We start from the raw sequence: 21,256 nt of genomic DNA on the forward strand, positions 1-21,256 counted from the left end.
TAAAATAAATAAATCTAATTCATTGTTAGTTTAACGATTTTTTAATGATATATATATGAATTGTTTTTTATTATTAATGAAAAATGTTTGTGGGTTACTAAAATTGATTTTGCCATGATAAAATTTACATGTGTTTAAATTTGTTAAAAAAAATAAATTATCTATTTTCATGTGCATTTTTTTTCCAATGCCTTGTCACAAAAAAAAAAAACAAGCGAGTTTGGAACAACACTATGTAATGAAATTGTACGTAAACTTTGGCAAAAATGCATCATAAAAACACTTCAAGATAGATTATAAACAACTTCGCTAGTCATTATACACAGCTTTCATAAAGGACCATACAACATTAATTTAAAACAAGTGTCGAACGCTCCGTGGTTTTTTGCCTTTTTTGTTGTTTTTTGGGGTTTTTGTTGATTTGGACATTTGAAAAGTTTCAGTTAAGTGTTAATGAATGTGTTTGTGAAGTTCTGAAGATTTTGAACAACGGACTAACTTTTTATTCGAGTTTTTTGTGGATCGACCATTAACAATAAGGTTCACTATAAACTTATTTTTCATATAAGGTGAGCAAATAATTCTAAGTGTTGAGGAAGTTTGTAAGGGAATTCCTTTTTTCCATCCTAGCTCCCTTCCCATAACTCCTAACTCAAAACCCCCTGTAATCTTTGCATCCCGAGCTCTTCCTGACCCCTCCAAATCCGATCCCGGATTTGGGTGGATACATATTCGTGTAACGAATGACACCCCAAAGACACCAAGAATGGTTAAGCCTGATAGAACTATCACCTCGAGGCGCGGGGTGTTCGTTTTTCGGAGGTGATTGGTGAGAAAGTGGCTAAGTAACACACCCTGAAGAACTAACAGAAATTGTTACTACAGAATGTGACAAAGCAGAAGTCTTGGTATAAGTGCCCGAAAAAAGACATACGTATTGGTGGGGACCTGAGCTAGAGGTCTTACGTAAAAGAGCTTGGGCAGCTAGAAGGAAACTACAAAGAGCTAATAGACGTAGATGTCAACTTTGCAAGGATGAGGCCAAAAAAGATTACGTGGATGCTAGATCCAAATATACAGCGGCCATCAAAAAAGCCAAGAGAAAGTGTTGGAAAGACCTTTGCGAAGATATCGATAGAGACCCCTGGGGAAGAGGTACAAGTTAGTTTCCGGAAGACTAGGTAGACTATTGCCTGTGATACCAGAAGACAAGGTGCGTGAATAGATGTACGCTTTCCGAAGAAAGTAGATCCATGTAGAGAGGAAATAGTGGTGAAATACCGAGTGGTAATAATGTTCTAAATAGAGTAATACCGGTGTTCACTATGCAGGAATTAAAGACTGCAGGCAGGAAAATAAAATGAAACTGCATAAGAGTCCGGATCAGGACGGCATTCTGGTAGAAGTCGTCCCGATACTGGTGGAAGAAGCGCCTGTTACAATGTTGGAAGTAATGAATAAAATGTTGAACGGTGATTTTATATCAAGTTTGTGGAAAAGATCAAGACTGATTTTAATAGACAATACAGGTAAGTCAGGAGCTACAATTCCTTATAGATCAATTTGCGTTACAAACAATTTTTGTAAATTACTAGAAAGGATTTAGAGGCGAGGTTGCGGGCCTAAATTGGAGAGAGAGGTGGTATTAGCCAGTGGCAATTTGGATTTCGATCTGGAAAATCAGCGACGGATGCAGTGAAGGTGATGAAATTGGTTGATACTACGGGGCAAAGGGCACATGGCGCACGCGCCTAATTCCTCTAATCATATTAGTGGCTGTATACAATGCTTTTAATTCCCTGAGGTGGGAAGCAATATTTGAAGCGATGAAGGTCAATATTCCGAAATATTTCAGACGAATGATACAGAGATAGTTACAAGAAAGATTTTTGGTATACCAAATAGGCAGGAGTGAGATTGAATTCAATGTGTTAAGTGGGGTGCCTCAGGGCACAGTTTTAGGACCCGTTTTATGGAATCTTACGTTAGATGGGATTTTGCGCTTAGAATACCCAGAACCTACAAGCAATAGCTATGCCGATGACCTTGCGCTAGTGGTCACTGCAAAGAAGGAGGAGGACGTAGCGAGAGTAGCAAATGAGGAACTAAATACGGTAAATAGATGGATGAGAATTAGAGGACTCCGGCTGTCGCACAAAAAAACGGTGGCGATCTCTATGACGGGGAGACGAATTATAAGGCATATTCCGATTGTGACTGAGGAAGGCCCGCCCGGTCCAGTTCGTCAGAAATACAAAATATCCGGGGATGTGGCTAGACCACAGAAGGATAGTACTAAATCTGAACAAGTGATACAAAGACTAAATAGACTACTGAGAACAACTACTGGACCGCGGGTCTCAATTAGGAAACTGTACTCACATGTAGCGATTTCTACATTATAGAACATATTATATATATATGTTGACAGTGTAGCACAGAGCTCTGAGAAGTGACAGGAATGGGATTACTTGGAGGGAGTACAACGAAAAATAGCGTTACGAATAGCATGTGCCTATTCGTAGGTGTCAACTGAAGCTTTGTTTGTAATTGCTGGGGTGTTAACTGTACAGCAGATGGCTCAAGCTCCGGTAAAAATTGATGAAGTGATGAACAAGGAAGACGCGCAACATAAATTGATAGAAGAGTGGCAGACAAGGTGGGTCACCTCGCGAAAAGGCGAATGAACGCGGCGTTTAATAGGTAAGATCGGTCCGAGGATGGGGAGGGGATTTGGTGAGCTGAATTACTGGCTCACCCAATTCCTGACCGGCCACGGCTCATTCCGAGCCTACCTGTTCGGAAGACACAAGGTAAAGAATCCGGAGTGCCAATATTGTGGTCAGAGGGACACAGCTGAACATGTCTTTTTCCAATGCGTTAAATGGGAAAGAGAAAGATCTATGGCGATTATTGGTCGGACAGATGTAGGCAATATTACTGGAGTAATCCTAACACACAGTGATGAATTTTCTGTGGTGTCCAGCTTTGTATATAGTGCTGCATAGGAAGGTTCAGGATGTCAGTGATATTCAAGCATGTGAGTATCAATTTCAAGGCGAGTACAATTGCAGTTCTAGATCATAATGCAGAGTCAGAAGTGTAATCAATAGTCTGAGCGGGTAAGGGGGACAGCCCTCAGTGAAGCCGTCATCTTTCTGTGCTTGCTTGGCTGGGCAGCGGTGGTAAAGCTGTGGGACTTCTGGGCCTCCCTGCTTTGGCACCCCCGGGGTTGTGCTATACTTAATTGCAAACCCAGCCCCGCATGGAGAGGAACATTGAAATTGAAATAGCAGTTTTAGTCAGTAGGGTGCAGGCACACAGGCTCTTAATACCATCTAGTGATATTGTGACTATTGTAACATATGTGATTAAAGGGAAACATCAGTAAACCATGTGATCAAGCTTCATAGTTCAAGCCATTGAGATGATGCACTACACATTCTGCCATCATTATAAACAGAATGATATTACTTTAAATATTTCTAACCAGAAAATATGAGGAAGACTGTTTGATACACATTTATTTGTAAATAAAAAAAAAACACTAATGTTTATCCTTGTAGTTAGTTATTCAGTCAAGTATGATCCTTTGCAAAAGCTGACATTTTTAGGTAGAACACTACATTTTTATTTATTATATAAACAAATATATATATATATATATATATATATATATATATATATATACTCTCAATATTTTTGATACTTTCAAAATATCCTACCTATAAAACAGGTTAAAATTTCCTGTGTTACATGTGTTTTTTCCTTGTTGTGATGTGTGATTTGTTACTCCTTGTGTTGGTGTTATCCTTGATGTTGCATGAGTTGTGTTGTGTGTGTGTTTTCATGTTTCAGTTGTGATTGTGGTAACAGATTGTGTGTGCAGGCATTTCCCACTTTCCTGAAGTAAAATGCTGCAAAGCGATTCCCAGAAGGGGGAAACCCAGGGGTGGAGGTTTAATTGGTAGTGCGCAGAAACACATACACACTTAACTTCTTGCAAAACCTGTTAGCGAGTCTGACACTGCTTTGGCGCACGTAAATGGGATTCCTCCATCTCTATAACAAAAAAAAACCTATGACTCAGGTTCGTATGTACGTGTGTGTTTGGTGTCGAACTTATCCTCACCTCAATCACCTTACATCTCCAGAGCTATTGGACAGATTTTGACCAAACTTGGTCAGATTACTTCTGTATATGGGGGTATTAAGTGGGCATAATGCATTAATAGTACCTCCTGTCACCACAAGGAGCACTAGTTGCAGTCTGCCATCTTGGAATTTCCCCTTTTCTTTGTGGGAAATTTCCTTTTAGGGAAATTAAAAATTACACACAGTTTCCAACCAATTATTTTTTTAATTTTAATTACGAACTATTTATTTTATTTAATTTAGTTAATATTTCAAACGTCGGTAGCACTGAAATACAGCTGTTGTAATCATCTGTTATGTTGTGATGTCACAGATGAGCGGTGGAACTAAATAAATGAATAATATTTAAACAGAAAAGTAACTCGGTCTGGCTGGGTCTTGAACTCGATTGTAGGGTTGACTACCTACCTATTGTGGGGTTAACGTACCTAGTACGTTAAGCCTTGCGGCTACACTGGTTTGCCAACCGTACAATCGAAATTTGTTCTATGTAAGTTTATAAATTAAATTAGTTTAGTTAGTTCCGACTGTCACTGATAGTACTGCAACACCTGCATGAATTAAATACCGGTATTAACTAAACGATTTTAACTAAAGCAGGCGCGCGTACACTTTAGTTAAAATCATTGAATTAAATAAAAGAAAAATATTATATTTAAATAAAATGATAAATATTTTAAATTAAGTTGTGTGTGTACCCCGCGCATCAGATTTTTTTTTACTCTGTGTACTCTGTCCACAATTGTAGGACTTTACCGGAACTGTGTTGTCAGATTTTTTTTGTATCTAATGGCTGCCATTCTGAATTATCCTCATGTTTTCTCATTTACTATGTAAAAGTGGTAAAAACGTTAATCTACAGCCTAGGTTTATCATTTCAGAATTAGAAAACTATAAATCATTTAAATCTCTTCGCCAATTAAAATATAGTTGGCTGGGAGAACTAATATCTTACTGATCATTTGAACATAATGATTAATTTTTTCAATAGTTGTTCATTAAAAATTGCATAACTCACTTTATTCTTCATTTTCAAGAGAAATAGTGTAACAATGTAAAAAATCAACAGTAAGAATAGATACAATACACTACTGACAGATTATACAATTCATTTCCTCATATTTCAAGGTTCTCCTACACAAAATGATAGTTCATCTTAAGTTAAAAAAATTTGCACCAGATGGTTCCTAAAAAATAGGCCTAAAGTAACAAAATAAAGGGAATATATGTGCAGTTTCAACAAGTTTTTATCAAAAGTGAGATGGGGGTATATTTCTTCATCGCAAACATGTTCATGTTTCGGATGAAATATAAACATATTTCATCATGTTGTTGAAACATTGATCAGCTATAAAACTACTAAGAGTAAATACCAATTTATAGCGGCATCATTCAGAAACTTGCTGGACTGCAAAAACATATCATTTTTAGTAATGCTCCCAACTAAAAATTTGACTGTTAGATACTCCAAATCTTGAATTAAAAGAATTATTCGATATACTATTATGAAAAAGTTATGGAGATCAAAAAAGCTCATTGTTTGTGTTTGGCAACACAAACAATGATGAAGTTTTAATATATATATATATATATATATATATATATATATATATATATATACATACATCAAAGAAATATTTTTATGTTTAAAAATATTAATCATTTTAAACTTATTTCATTATTTATTTTAAACTTGTTATATACCATACTTGATGACATTCATTATATAAATGTATTTATGGCAAACTATTTTTAAATTACTTGTTTTATATCACAAACAAATGTGCAGAATAAGAAAGATAAAATGTGTGTATTTTGTTTGTGCAAGCACAAACAATAAAGGAATATTCAACAAGTTTATATAATAAAAATGAAGGACGTTTTAATAAATTTTTTTTGTTGCAGGAAATAAAATATCCAAAGGCAGTGTTTTTCATAATATCAAATGAACTATGTGAAAGGTTCTCATATTACGGCATGAGAAGTAAGTAGAATGATAAATATAACAAGTGAATAACAGAAAATTTGTTTTACTTTTCAGCTAAATTTAAACCATTAAAAACCAAATAACAATTTTATATAGCAAAACTAATCTGTTTTCAAGGTTAACAAAAAATTAAATAAGAATAAAAATCAGTGTTACATTAATAAAACACTCAGAGCTGATGATAATTTTACAGACTATTATTATTATTATTATAATACTGTTAAGCCAAAATAATTTATTGTAGTAACTGTAAAAAGAGTCAGTAAAATAAATATGTAATACTATTGCAGGTATAAAAAAATACATTTATAATAAAATTCATATGATAAAGATAATAAAAATGGTATAATTAAACATAACAATAACATGCTTTAAGGCACAGCATGATTGTAGGGTTTGAGGCATTGGGATGCTACTTTTTTTTTTTATAAACGTCTAATAAGCGATTCAATATTTAAATCTTGTTAAGTCTAAGATACTGCCTTAATAATACATAATTTATTTTCAGATATATAATTATGATAATTTATACATCTATAGTTTATTTATTTGTTCCTGCGTAACTACCAGCAAACATCCAATTAAAATTGCCTTACTTTATTAAACCAAATTTAAACATAATTTGAATACTAAATCTTCTGCATAAAAAGCAGAAATACTACCACTCTGCCACAGAGATTACTGAAAAACAGAAAAGATGGATGCTTAAATTAATAAATAAATAGTATTTCCGGCTTACTTTCCTGTCTAGATAGTGTTATAGATCTAGAAGGGAAAGTACTGTAATCGGTTCAATTTGGGCATATGTGATTTTCACCAGATCTTTAAGTTTTGACATCTACGGAACCCAAAAAATCAGATGGAAATATTTAGGATGTTAATGTGTTTGTATCTGATGTTAATCACTTTATATCTGCAGAACTACTGGACCGATTTTGACCAAACTTGGTCAGATTAGTTCTATTTATGAGGTACTGATTTCATTAAATTTCCAAGTTAAAAGTGTCAAGGGATCAAGGGAGTGAGTATGTAGAGCAAGGTCACTCTCAGTATCTCCTCTCTCTTTTTAGCCTCCAGAACCACTACCTTACAGTGGTTCTGGAGGCTAAACATTATAGTTTCCTTGATATAGGAACCTATGCCAATTATAAGCTAACTTATACTAAAGGCTACTACTCGTTTACAAATAAAAACCAGATTTCTAGATTCTATAAGTAAGAGGTTCAACTTTATAGAGATAAGCACCTCAGCCACCGGCATGGCTTTTTGTGCAATCCCTGGTCATGAAACAGAGTATCTTGATAAACACAGCTGTCATGTAAGTAAATCTCAGTTCAAAAGTTTGCTGCCTCACCAGCTACTAGAGGTTCAGTGGCAATAATCACATAATATCTAATTACATACTATCTTTTCAAGAAAGAAAAGATTAAGGATAATTAAAAGGAAAAGGATTTTAACCAACAATGAAAGGCTTTTCCTTTTTTTAGGCAAAAAATAAGTTCTTTAGAAAGTTTTATGTATTTCGTATACACTTTCTAAATAAATATCACACCCTAAGTACTTATATAACATCATGGATGTCAAGGATTCTCTCTACATTTCTTTCAGAAAATGAAACTTTTTTATTGTCTGAAGGTCTGGTAAGACAATTAATTTAATTAGAAAATTAAATTTATGGGATTATTTTTAGCATTTTTCAATACTAACAGATTGATGAAATGCCAAGTTTCTTGGAAACGTAGAAATATTTACTACGAAAATGTAGTAATCATTTGAATTTAATAAGTCAATCAATTAATAAGTCTCCAAACTCATTTTGTTACATAACAATGGAAAACACGAGATGTATGTGCTCTACGACTGCCTCATTGAAAATAGTATTGCAAAATTTGATCTTCAGTTAATAGTCTGCTAAAACGAGCATAATTCCAAATGTAAGATAACACAAAACAATATCCTATTATTTTAACACTGTTGAAGTACATAGTTCGATTATTTTACTTCAAGAAAGTGCAAGACACAAACCAACCTTCTAAATTAGTTAATAATTAGTTTAATTTTTATAAAATAAATATCTATCTTTATCAAGTAGTTTAAATTAAAATACTGCTTTAGTGGATTTTTTTTAACCATGTTAAGCATAACTAAATAAATAAAATTAAAAAATAAATCTAAAAAGAATACTTAAGTCAGATAGATAACAACTGAATGTTAAAATTCATTGTCTTGGATGAAAGCGGAAGTCTTAATTCAAGTATCATTTTAAATTAATTGTGTTCATTCACAGAATAATACTTTTGTTTAAATTTTAATTAATTTTCAATTATTTTTAAGTAATTTTTTGTATAAGTTGAAAAGATACATAGTTTAAACTTTGTCATTATACAAAGTCTTCATTTTAAGTAAGCCATTTTGTCAGTTAAAGCAGCATCAAACTGTCCATTTTGGGTAAACAGCAATTTTTTTTTTTTATTATGTAAAAGGATCAAACCTAAATTTAAATTTGAGTTTTCAAAGGGGGGGGGGCATCTTGAAAATAAGGGTTTAGTTAGTTTTTTGTTTGTCTTTAAAAGTATAACTCAACATTTTGTAAGAGTTTTTTTTAAAGATAATAATATTATCTACAACTTTTATTAATAACTTTTTGTTATATAATAAAAAATGTGATGTGTAAATCACATGACTTCCTTGCACCTATAAAATTACATACACCATTTTTTTTTTTTTAAATCAAAAGTACATAAAATTTTATTTCATTAATAACTTCTGATAATTTTCATTTTTTATTGTTATTACAGAATTATTATTTATTCTAATTTTTTTTACAATCAGAGGTTAATTAATAAATGAATATAGTTAGATTAAAAAAAAAATTAAAAAAAAGGGGATGAAGTCAAATTTGAACAGATGTGCCTTCCCCTTGTAAGATCCAAATATTTCATTAATTAAAATTTTATTTGGCTATAATTCTAGAACCAAGGAAAATAAGAACAATTTATGATACATTGTTGAAAAGCTCTCAATGAGGTTTTATTACTGCAGTTAAGAAAGTCTAAAATCAATTTTTTTTTTTATTTCAACTTCTGAAAAATGTCCTCATCAATTAGCAACTGTAGTAGAACTCTTTCTAAATGACCAAATATATCCAAATCTACTGAACCTAGTAGGTGAACAGAATTCATCGCAGTACATAGTAAGATAAATCTGTACAATCAATCGATGCATTATAAACAGAACTGAAGTGTTCAATCATCTGTCTGTATTGTAATGGTGAAACCTGTGAAAATGTAGAGAGCAGAATGAATAAAAAATTCAGGGCAGATGACTCGCCTTCATTATTACCAAAAAAATATTGATGATGTTTCACCTGAAGAAGATATTGAACCTGATACTGATAAAGATACAAGTACTACGGGATACCAAATAAAAAAAAGCACTTATGACTACCTTACTTTATATATTGTATAAATGGACAATATATATATATATATATATATATATATATATATATATATATATATATATATATATATATATATAATTAATATTTATTAGTAGTTACAATAATTTATTAATACATTATAATATTTATAATTAAATATATAAATAAAGAATTGCCTAAAATATAAAAAAAAAATAATAAAATGAAAGAATATATTATTTTTATACACTTATATACCCATTAGTTACTTCGTTTTATGGTGCTAAAACTCCTCAGAAATTAAAGAAATTTATAAGCATTAGTAGGTCAAATTATTTGTGAAGCTCTATAAAAAAGCTCTGATGGAAATTTTTCATAAATAAGTAAAAAAAGTTTACCGGAAAACTCAAATTTAAATTCAGATTTGACTCTTTTTACATGATGAAAAAATGCTGCTTACCCAAAATGCATGGTTGATTCTTTTTAACACTGGATTTATTATACTAATTGAGATTTTATAAACTAGCAAAGCTATTAAGAAGTTTTCATCCATTTTTAAGCATTAAAAATACCCTACTGACATGTTTGAAATCTCCACTATTACAGTAATTTAGTAATCCTGTGATGAATTTTGGTCAGCTGTTTATGTAAAACTGTTTTGTTTATAACTTCAAAATTTCATCTTATGATGACTTCTCTTGAAACTTGTGAATTCGTTAAACAACATGCTGTGATCCGATTTTGCTTTCCAAAGGTGAAAATACAGTTAAGTTGACTCTCATATGACTAAAAAAATGGACAAATTGTATGAACTGCAGAAATTTTTATGCGGGTAGAAAAATTTAAGTACGGTTGAACTTAAGTGGCTGATGAATACCGTTCTGAATATCCAATTGAAGTTACAACTCCACACTTGAAACTCAAATAGGCTTTCCCAATCAAGAAGATCAACGGATTACAACTGAGATTATAGCTGAAAGTTACAAGTAAGTCTTGGTACAATTCATAACTTTATCGACATCAAGATCAAGTACCGCCATATAACAAGATGGGTTTCAAGGGAATTAACAGATCACCATGAGGAGACAAGACTGAATTTGCACAGAGCTGAAACAATGGTACCAGCAGGAAAGTGATGCTTTTTGCACAGTATTCTTACGGACTGGAATCAAAAAGACAGAGCTTGGAGAGGAAGCACAAGAGTTAAAAAAAAAAGTTCAGAATCGTATCTTCAGCAGGAAAAATCATGGCAACAATCTTTTGGGATGCTAAAAGGCCTCTTTTAGTAGATTTTCTACAAGTTCAGAGAACAATAAAACAGCACATATTACTGTGACATGCTTATCAATAATGTGAAGCCAGCGTTTGAAAACAAACGCACATACAATAATATTTCTAGTAGGCTGTGTTCTGACATCTTGTCTAAATTGTAAATAAACAAATTGAGGTATGAAAGATGGCTGGAAGTTCTTGATGTAATCGAATTAGTGATTTCAAATTGGAAAATGTTACGAATGAGTTTTCTAGTGACGATTCCAAAAGTCTGTTTAGTAATGAAAATGACAGTGATCCAGCAGTTAATGAAAATACTCTTGATTCGCCTTCAGGATCTAGTGAATTTGAGGTTAGTGGTTGCCGGTTTGTGACAATATTGAAGACATTTCAATGAGTAATGCAGACTTCATCATCATATTGACTTAGCTTTAGGAAGTGAGCCATTCGGTGATACTTGTTATAATGTGGTACGGGAAAAATATGATGTAATTAATGGTGATTTGCATTATTTTACGATTTTTTTTTTCTTCAATTTTATTATACTTTTTTTTTTAAATTTTACTAACTAAAGGTTTAATAAAATAATTTTACAAGTAAGAAAATAAATCTATTACCTTAAAAAGAAACTTCCAAGTGTCATAATGTAATAAAATAAATGTTGGGAATTGCAGGGAAATTAAATTTCAGACAAAACAGAAATATCAGATTAACTTGGTATGAAAATTGGATCTGACTGTGATATCAGTGAAAAAATTGACTCCAGGCTAGTTGGTTATTTACTCTAAAGGGACTGCAAAGGGTTAATGCAATGAAGACATCAAAGAAATCTGCTAAATTTGCAGGAGGCATAAATTAGCTGATTCAAAGTGTGTTAATATTGATGGATGTTATGTTGAAAATTGAAAAAATGTCTTGATTAAATAAACTATTTTAACTCCAGAATAATTTGTATCTTTAATTACTGAATGACTTTCACACAATCCATCATGACGGACAACAAAAAATAAAAAATCATTCTTTTTATACAAACATAAAACGGCTCTATGTAACACAAAACATTTAATTATAAAGAGTAGGAATTTACTACAAAATGAAATAAACACAATAAAATATATAATTTAAAAAAAACATTAAAATACTACTAGATTAACAAAATTATAAATAAAATAAGATTACAAATAACCTCATAAATATGACAGATTACTGCACAACTTGTATTAGCTTTAATAGCTACACAAATAAAGTTTCTGATTAACTTCAATTTACCAAAAAGTGATAAAGTTTTAGCAACTTTATTTCATTTTACTTTAGGGGTCCATGTTCTTGTTTTTACATTTAACCTATTTAGAAGTAAATTCTATATACATGGAAATGATAACTAAAATGTAAATATGTAATTACAAATATGCATAACAGGGTTATAAATAAAAGAAAAAAGCTGACAACAAAGTTGTAGGACTTTCCTGTCATGCAGTTATTTATAAATAAAATATAATTAATATATTATTGAGATATTGAAAAAATCCCATGTTATAATTTCAAGATAATAATATTGGTTTGAGGTTAAAACCACAAATTTCAAATATGGTATTACTTAAAAAAAAGCTACCATTTCAACAAAAAATTTTACATATTAAAATTGTTTTCAGCACCCTTCAAAGTGTATAAATTGATACCTCACACAACCATGTTTGTTACTTTTCGTGCAAACCCCAAAGTAGGAGCCAAAGTTCAATTTTATAAAAAATCTTTTTTTAAAGCAGTCTTAATTACAATAAAAAAAGAAGAAAAATGTTAAAAAATGCATGACTTTTGGTTGGGAATGGCTGCTTGGTGGGGTTTGGGGTTCCCAATTTAAAAAAAATATTACTTTATATGTGTAATTAGACGACAATAGAAGAAACCACAATGAAAAACAACCATTATAGGGATCACATCAAAGCTTCAAAGTTTAGAGCATTTTTGTGGTGGAGTGCAATTTTGCAATATTGTTATTTTTTAATCGTTAACAAATGCACCTAAGAAAAATATGACCTTAATTAGAAGAAACCTTGAGATACTGAGGGTGACATTAAAAATTTAATGGTATCAACACTCCATATATAGAAGTAATCTCACCAAGTTTGGTCAAGATCAGTCCAGTAGTTCTGGAGATATTAACATCTGAAAATCTGCCTTTTTGGGTTCCTTAGGTGTCAAAATGCCAAGATCTGGTGAAAATCACATGTACTCAAATTGGACCTAGAAGGGTTACTTTCCCTTCTAGAGCTATAGCTAGTATTTCCCGCCTAGTGCTGTCTAGGCGGGAAATTAACAACTTTAAAAGATATACCTAATACAAGATTAGGGACCGATTAAAGACAAGAAGCCACCTGAATCAAATTTACTCTTAGCAAAACATTTTTTATAATATGATTAACATAATAATGTTTCTTGTTACTTCATTACTGCACATTGTAAGATTTATAAGTTACTTTGTTGTACTTTTCTTACCATCAATTACTTACAGTACTAATATAAAATGTTGAAAGTAATATAATTAATTGAATTTATTAAACACACAGGTTTTCGTTAAAACACATATTAATATACAAACTAACATATCTTAACTTTATCAGTTTATAAAACTTAACACCAGTTTAAAATAAATTGTTAAAAATTTACTATTTAAAGATAAAACTGCAAAATGGTAAACTTTTTTTTTGCATTTAAAAAATGGTATGGATAGTTCAACCACGAAAAAATAATTATTTTTATTTCATATCATTACAGCAATCTTGGCAATTTACTTACAGAAGAGGCTTAGATACAGTGAAAACGCAGCAACTATTATATTTCATTTATTTGTCATGCTATGCTATTTTTTTCCACTTGTTGGTGCTGTAATAGCAGATTCTTATTTGGGAAGATTTAGGTAAGCGTGTCCATTAAAATAACATTTAACAGTACCAATTGATAATATTGGTTCTATCAGGGTTATTCAGTCTATATTAATACACCAAATTTTAAACATTAATATTAGCAATCACAAATTATATTTTCTACGACTATACTATAACATTTTAATAAGGTGGTAGAAGCACGTATTGTTTAATCAATCAGCTATTTTTTTACTCTGATTTTAATTCGATTTACTGGTTTGCAAGCAGAGGTTAATAATTAACCTCGTTTCTAATTATTTGAAAGTACATAAATAAATAACTAAGTTTCTTTATTACACTGTTTAACCTTTTGTTAATTATGTCAGAATTCTGAGGAAGAAATGTCTTTAACACCAATCGACTACTAATAACCTATTGCCACAAAAATGTACTGTTTAATGTATTTTTACATTTAAAAAAAATCCCATAAACAATGTACAGTTATTGATTTAAATCAATAATCCCAATATCTTCTCAGCCGTAGAAAAAAATATGGTATGTAAAACTCTATAATGACCATTAATGCACTCTTGTAAATTTTATGATACACGGCCCTTGGCGTTATCGTAACCTTCTTTGCACTCGTGCATTAATGGTTATCATTATAGGTTCGTCACATAATGTACTACCAAGCAACATCTGTAAAGTAACAGATTCTTCCAGTAGCACAGAACAATCAATAGGTTGATAGTTATATTTTTTTTTAGAGATATATGTCGAAAATCTCAGCCTTACAAATAAGATATGATTTTAAAAAATACTTCTCTGCCCTAGTATTTAAACATACATGTTTCATTAATACTTCTTCAGTAATTATGACTATAAAAAAAACCTTTGGATAGAAGAATGGCAATAATTGCCAATATAGCTACGAATCTTAACTACATCAATAAAAAATGGATAATCATAATGCTAAAGGCTCTTGACTTCTACGATCATAAGCCCCAAAAAATAAATGCTATAACAGAACTACTCCAATATTTTTTCACATCTGACCTAAAAAAAAAAATCAGCTTATAACTTTTTTTTAAGTAGCTTCAACAATTGGCATCCATACATCATACATTTCAAGTTAATCAAATTTGTGGAAGGTCGGAGATATTCCAAGTTCATCTGGTCATAAGATGATGCAGGTCAATACCAGAATCAAGAGAGTTTTTAAAACAATATAATTTTTTTTATACAAATCTTTAAAAGTATTTTTTAAAATAATTTTATGAAATGAAATTTAAATTCATCTCATATTATAATCGTATTTATATTTATTAATGTTATTTATAAGTAATTTATTTATTAAGTCTGCTAAAATTCACAACTTTCCTTCTGATATCTGGTCTATATCTTTTTTCAGACAAAAAAAAAATTGATTTTGATGTGCCATAAAAAATATTAATTCTATTAATTAAAATGTTTGTCTTCATTTTGTTACAACTTGTCCCAGTACAGTTTTCAGTATGTCATTAATATTTAATTAAATATAAATAAAAACAAAGCTCCTTAAAATCCTCCATCTCTTTACCAGCAAAACAATTTCTTTTGTTTCAAATAAATCCCACTGGATTTAGTTTCACAACTGTACGTCCATTATTTATTGATCGCTATAATATCAATTAAATATTAACTGAGTTATTTATTAACAACTGTTACTATTTATTAACATAAAATATTAACACAATTTGTATCTTTTGGTATTACATCCTTTTCCAAAAATGAATTTTATAATGTACACACAAAATAGGCATCTCAAAGTATATTTTGTTGATCTCCAAACACATACACTAATTTTATGACCTTAAAAAACCTTCATACCAAAAAATATTAAACTAATTTTCACAAAATAATACTGGAAAAAAGTTGATCTTAACAAAAGGAAAATGAAAACAAAGAATGTTTTCTGATTTTAACAAAGACAGCTGTTTTGATACACAGTACCTTCTTCAGATGTTATCTACAAAATACCGAATGTATTGTTTTGTAAAAAAAGAAAATGGAAACAAAATATGTTTTTTGATTTTTACAAAATTTATGTAAAAAATGACAGCTCTTTTAGTACACAGTACCTTCTTCAGTTATTACCGACAGAATACTGAACGAACATATTGTTACATAAGAAACTGCAGAACTCACTTCTTCATGCAAGTCTTCCAATTTTAATTGCATTCCAACATGGTAAATGATTTATAGAGAAATGGTCCTCAACTTTAAAATTTTTAATTTAGTCATATTCTGAATTCATAAACTTATTCTACACTAATATATTAATGATACTTTACATAGAAATATCTATAACTCAATTTATAGTGTAGTCATCAGATATTAATTTAAGTTTATTTTTGATTTTTTTATAGAACGATAATTTATTTTTCATTTGTATATGCAATTGGTAACATAGTTTTAGCACTGTCATCAGTGAGTGTTCTGCAAATTCCTCACAGGTAATTGTACATTAATTACTTTAAATGTTTTGTAATTTTAGTTAAAAGTTGGAATATAAATTTCGTAGGATGTATTTTTTAAAAAAAATTCGTTTTAGTAGCTGTAATTAACACAAATCAGTTAAGTAAACACCAAAACATATGTTCTGACAAGAATAATTTTACCTAATTAAGTAATACTTTCGATTTCTTACATTTATCATCAGTTTTATTCAAGTAGATAATCTTAGGTATATATGTTTTGGGGTTCATTTAATCAAAGTTTATACAAATATATTTATTTTAATGTATATATTGAACCTCAAAACACTAACAGCTAGCTAAGAACAGGAAAAAATGTTTAATAATAAATAAATTTATAATTTTTATTTCCTACGTGATTAAACAAATATGAATCTATTAAAATATCAAATAAATTTATTGTTTACAAAGATTTAACAGACAAATTTACTTGCTTAGTGTTATTTATGGCTAGTAATCATTTTTCTTTTGTCACACTGATGAAAAAAGATGGCAATAGGTTGTATAACTTTGCTGGTTTCGCTTTTGACAGACATTTATTTCAAATACATCACTGGGGTTTAAATATTAATAGTGATATTATTTATGATGTAATAAATTATAAAATGCCAATTGGAGGAATTCAAAAATCAAGTTTAGATAAAAAATTTAGTAAACGATTTTAGAAATTGGTTTTCAAGTGTTCCTAGATGTTCTGGTAATAATTCATTAGCTGGTACCAAGTGTAGCAATGTTGTATAAAAATTAATAACCTGTTGTACATTTATTTCCCTTTATAAGGAAACATATTAATTAGAATGGAATGAAACAGAATACAGGATAAAGGAAGAATTTGTATCTCCCTACTAATCACAGAACTTGGACAAAAGTCCCTTGCTGCTTTGCCTTTCTTTTATTGAGCACGTAATTATTTATTCAGTGGCAGTTACATTTATTCTGTTTTATTTATGGATGAAATTATTTGCTGTATTTTGATCCTTTAAACCAGGAAGAAACTGATTGACCAGGGCTGACCTGCGGGAAACTAGCTGTGTATGAGCTTTGTTTTGCCAGCATGATTCCACTTCAGTCCATCCCCTTAAGTCCTTTTGGTGCTAGAGCCTTCTAGCCTAGCAGGAATGTGCCTTTCAAGGGCCCTAGTCTTTGAAGGATGCAGTGTGCTACTCTTTCCTGAGGGAGTCGCATGTGCTAGTGGTGACTTAATTAAACCCTGTACATTAATAAAAAAAATCTGTTTAATGATATTAGAAGAAAACTAATAAATGTGAGATCGGGCACCATCTTACCCGCTTGTCGGAACATAACAGACTGGAAACTATGCAGTCAAAAATTTTATGCATTTTCACATATAATTTTCCCATTCTCACAACTTAGTTCTACCCCCCAGCTGTTTATCAACAGATTAGAATAGATGTATCATTTTGTTCACAATAGAAGGCAGAACTAGTTATCTAATAAAACAATACTTATAAAACTAATATTTATGAAGCTATTACTGATTAAAAAATTATCATATTTTATTAAAATACCCCAACCCATTCTTAAAATAAACATTTTTACACCTCCTAACACACTTCTTACAGTTATTGCTGAAAGGGTAAAAAATGGTAGTCAGAGGAAAAATGAAGCAAGATAGAGGATTTGCTCATATGACCTTTTTTTTCATTTTCATGTCTGAATTGTCCCAAATCACTTACCATGCGTACGACCAGAGCAATCATCTTCGTAAGCTTGTTTCAAAAGTTGAAACGTTTCTGTGCAAGTTTTCCCAGTTTTACGCAAAATTTTGCGCTGTATCGTTGCTCTTAAAAATCGCTGCTAGCACTTAAACACGTTGCATTCAAATAACAATAACACGAAAACTAAACGAGGTATTAATGGTATTAACAATCCAAGAACACGTGGTTATAGAGGAGGTTACGCGAAGATAATGCTGCCAAACTCACGTGACTAAATATCTCCGTTGGCGCGTAATTAAAAATATTGGGTTATTTTCTGAACAGACCTATATATATATATATATATATATATATATATATATATATAGGTCTGCGTATGTGTGTATATGTACACACACACACACACACACATACGCGAGGTGTGAGTTATAAAAATTATATAGATATATATTTTTTTTTTTAAATTCAAATAATTGTTCATACTGACCACAGTGCTAATTAAATTTAATGTTAACTGAAACAACCACCAACACACATTAAACACATAACTTACCAAATCAACAACAATAATCGATTTTTGTGGGATCCCGCATCATGAACTGATATTCAGTTCTATAATTACATTAAAAATTAATTGCTTTTAACAAATAAAATTTTAAATAGCCTGAACTATCACTGTTTTGTAATCTTGAAACTTTGCTACTGACAAACACGCAACTCCGCTGCCCACACTCGAATCAAGCATGTTCGTCCGAAGTAAACGTTCAGGATTAAAAAAACAGTGATAGTTTAGACAATTTTAATTTTTTTTAAATAATTGATTCCACGAAAATCGATTATTGGTGTCAATTTGGTAAGTTTACTAATCTTTAACTGTGTTTTGGTGGTTAAGTTTCAGTTAATATTGAATATATATAAAGATGTAACCACTTTTAGTTAGCTTTTGGTACCCTGCTTTTAAACAAAATAAAAAGAATCAATTGCAAAATTTACCCATAATCTAATTTCTTTAACTACTGTATTAATATATCTGTTCCTGAAATATTTAAGTAAATAAATGTTTGTTAAATATTTAAATCAAAATCAACTGTTTTAGCTTAATGAACAAAAAAAAACATGCCAAAAATTACATCCAAAATAGTTTTCCTTAGTTATAGCACACAAAATAATTAATATGAATGCACTCACAATTGTAACTGAGAACACCTTTCAATTTCTCTAGTTGTTAATTATGAATCTGACCTTGTTTGAATTTTATTCTTGTATAATATTTAGCATGTATATTTCCCTTTAAAAAATATATATATATGAGGACATGAGTAAAACTTGAAAAACATGGAGCCTCTAACTTGGAAACCTATTGCTGTTTTAATTGCAACAAAGATTTTTTTATTAATCGACACAATCGCATTTTACAAATTAAAAATACGAGGTGTGACTGGAAAATGTTAAAAAAGGTGCCGGCCGCCACTGCTTGGTAGGAGGGGAAAGGTTTGCCCGCGGTGTTGAAGGGGAAGCTCATTTTGTTCATGAAGCATCCTGAAAGACCACCGCAATGTCTTTGTTCATAGAGAGTGGCATCCTTACAAGCAAAGACATATTTTCAGTTCTCAGCGGGTTATTGATTTCGCAAAATGGATGAAAAAACAAGGCAACGAGTTTTCTGTCAATTTTTTTTTGTTGAAAACTGTAAAATCAGCTTTGGAGACTTGATGATATCTTAAAAACAGTTTTCGGGGACGTTTAAACCGGTTAATTGTTTTTATCTGGTTCAAAGATAGCCGTGAAGCAGTCGAAGATGACTTCCGGTTCGGCCGGCCTTCCACTTCAAAAACCAACAAAATATTACGCGATTTAGTGCGCTCTGACTGTAGTCTTACATATGGGAGATAACTGAAGAACTGAATTTAAGTTTGTTTGCGGTTCAGTCAATTTTAACATGCGTCGGGTGTCCGCGAATTTATTCCGAAATTGTTGTCAGACCAGCAGAAGCAATACTGACTTCAAATATCGCAAGAACAGCTTAATTGGGCCGAAACTGACGCTGATTTGTTAAATAGACGAATCGTAGGTTTTTTATGGGTGTAATGCAGAATTAATGGCACAATCATTGCAGTGAAAAGATACAAGTTCGTCACGACCGAAAAAAGCGCAACAAAGTCGGTCGAATGTGAAGACAGTGTCGGTGGTTTTCTTCGATTCTACGGGTATTGTGCATCATGAATTTGCACCTAGGGTGCTATCTGCCCCTAGGACATACCAGGAATACTTTAACTATCGTTTAACGTTTGAGTGAAAATGTAGGAAAGAAAAGACCTGTACTCTGGTGAGACAAGAATTGGGTCCTCCACCATGAAAATGCATCGTAGTGCCGTCTCAAATCTGGAATGTTTGGCCAAATTCCTGTGCTTTCGTAACCCCTTCTCTTCTCCCATGATTTAGGATCTGCTTGTTTCCTAAACTGAAATTTTTGTCAAATCAGGAACTGATTTGTAGACAATTATAGACATCCAGGCAAATATGAAGAAGGTTCTTAATACCCTTAAGAAAGAAAATTTCCAGGAATGCTTCCAAAAGTGGAGACACCATTGGAGTCAATGTGTTCAGTCAGAAGAATAATAGCTTGAAGTAGATTCATCACAACAGCCTGTAAGTACTGCCATTTTGAAATTACAAGCCCAGTCTTAAAACTTTCCAATCACACTTTGTATATTTTTTGTTTTGTGTAGTAACTAAAATAAAACTGTTTATTTTCTGAATATGTGTTTGTTACAGTGAATTAACAATAATTGGGCTGTTACTAATTGCAACTGGAACTGGAGGTATAAAACCGTGTGTTTCTTCATTTGGTGGTGATCAGTTTATTGTACCTCAACAAGAAATGCAGCTACAACAGTTCTTTTCGATATTTTATTTTTCAATAAATATAGGATCGATGTTAGGAACACTAATTTCACCAATACTTAGACAAGATGTTCATTGTTTAGGAGAAAACACATGTTTTCCAATAGCATTTGCATTTCCAGCTTTTCTTATGATATCAGCTTTAGGTAGGTCAAAAGAGATAAATAAAAAATAACAGTCATTTAAATATAAAAGTATTACTCAACCATTATTTACATAATATGTTGTATTAGCTGTTGGAGGTTAAACATGTGTCTGAGATTGATTTTATTGATAATATTGCACTGATAACAAAATATGCTATCTATCACAGCACAATTCGAGTGAAACGGTGAGTTAATAGGATGAGGAATGGTCTTTAATCTGGGGAAATATATAAAAATAATTCCAAGAGATGCAAAAAAGCATTACGCTGAAAAACAATGCTGGAACAAGTGGATAGTTCTAAATATGAGGTG

The 21,256-nt window shown here is 31.1% G+C and overlaps 1 protein-coding gene across 3 annotated transcripts in view; it reads left to right on the top strand.

The window, feature by feature from the left end:
* Positions 1-21,256, top strand: part of LOC142328647 (peptide transporter family 1-like) — a 61,308-nt gene that overhangs the window by 8,905 nt on the left and 31,147 nt on the right. For 2 of the 3 annotated variants that reach the window (XM_075372527.1, XM_075372526.1), the window contains exons 3-6: positions 6,061-6,139; positions 13,611-13,752; positions 16,108-16,194; positions 20,670-20,944. In XM_075372527.1, the coding sequence (XP_075228642.1) occupies positions 6,061-6,139; positions 13,611-13,752; positions 16,108-16,194; positions 20,670-20,944 (583 nt within the window). The remainder of the gene's footprint in view (positions 1-6,060; positions 6,140-13,610; positions 13,753-16,107; positions 16,195-20,669; positions 20,945-21,256) is intronic. The other variant, XM_075372528.1, reaches the window with a different exon arrangement.

This window comes from Lycorma delicatula, chromosome 8 (genome assembly GCF_047948215.1).
Source record: "Lycorma delicatula isolate Av1 chromosome 8, ASM4794821v1, whole genome shotgun sequence".
Lineage (NCBI taxonomy): Eukaryota > Metazoa > Arthropoda > Insecta > Hemiptera > Fulgoridae > Lycorma > Lycorma delicatula.